At 55.6% G+C, this 675-nt stretch overlaps 1 protein-coding gene across 1 annotated transcript in view; it reads right to left on the bottom strand.

Moving 5' to 3' along the window:
* Positions 1 to 127, bottom strand: part of NLRC3 (NLR family CARD domain containing 3) — an 8,931-nt gene extending 8,804 nt beyond the window's left edge. Inside the window, exon 1 of the mRNA XM_027882796.1 lies at positions 70 to 127. Within this exon, the coding sequence (XP_027738597.1) occupies positions 70 to 127 (58 nt within the window). The remainder of the gene's footprint in view (positions 1 to 69) is intronic.
* Between the last annotated feature and the right edge of the window lie 548 nt (positions 128 to 675).

The following is a 675-nucleotide window of genomic DNA, read 5'->3' as shown; positions in this document are numbered from 1 at the left end:
CGTGCTCCTGCTGCTGGATGTCGGTCAGGCCTTCCACCAGCAGCAGGTTGGTGAGTCTCTGCAGGGCACCTGTCTCCAAGCCGTTCCCACAGTAGCTTTGGAGGCTCTCCAGGTGCTTCTGCACCATGGGCTCTGCACAGAGAAATGAAACAGGGGGGGTGAGGAGCAGGAGGAGGGTGGTAATCACAGATACAAATGAGAGAAGCTGCTTCCCATTTTTGCCATGCCCATGCAGAGGGGAAACCTCATGGAGCCCTTACATCTGGGCAGGAAGGTACATGCCAGGGCTCAGAGGGCACTAAAAGGTTTAAATGGCCCTGATCAGCCTCAGCCATTATTCCAGGAGCCCATTTAAGCTCAGGCCTGGGCCTTCAACCCCTGCCTAAGCTATATTATAGGAGCACTTGGCTACAGCCCCATCGTGTCTTTGCTGCAGTGGGCCTTGCTGGTCTGAACCTTGGCCTTGGACCTCATCACTCTACCCTTGCTCGGTGATCACTGGACTGTGTCTGAACCTGGTTGCCCTTGCTGGACCTGATCCTGACCTCTGGATTGACTTTCTGGCTTGACCTCAGTCCTGCCTCATCAGCATGGGCTTGTTTAAGAACTGGACTCCTGGTTGAACCTGACGACCACCTGGTGACCACCTGGACCTGTCCTGCTCACCTGGCTCAG

The sequence above is a fragment of the Empidonax traillii genome, unplaced genomic scaffold, assembly GCF_003031625.1.
Source record: "Empidonax traillii isolate 1590-97213 ecotype Southwest subspecies unplaced genomic scaffold, ASM303162v1 scaffold111:size2041728, whole genome shotgun sequence".
Classification (NCBI taxonomy): Eukaryota; Metazoa; Chordata; class Aves; order Passeriformes; family Tyrannidae; genus Empidonax; species Empidonax traillii.
This window is presented reverse-complemented; position numbering and strand designations above follow the sequence as displayed.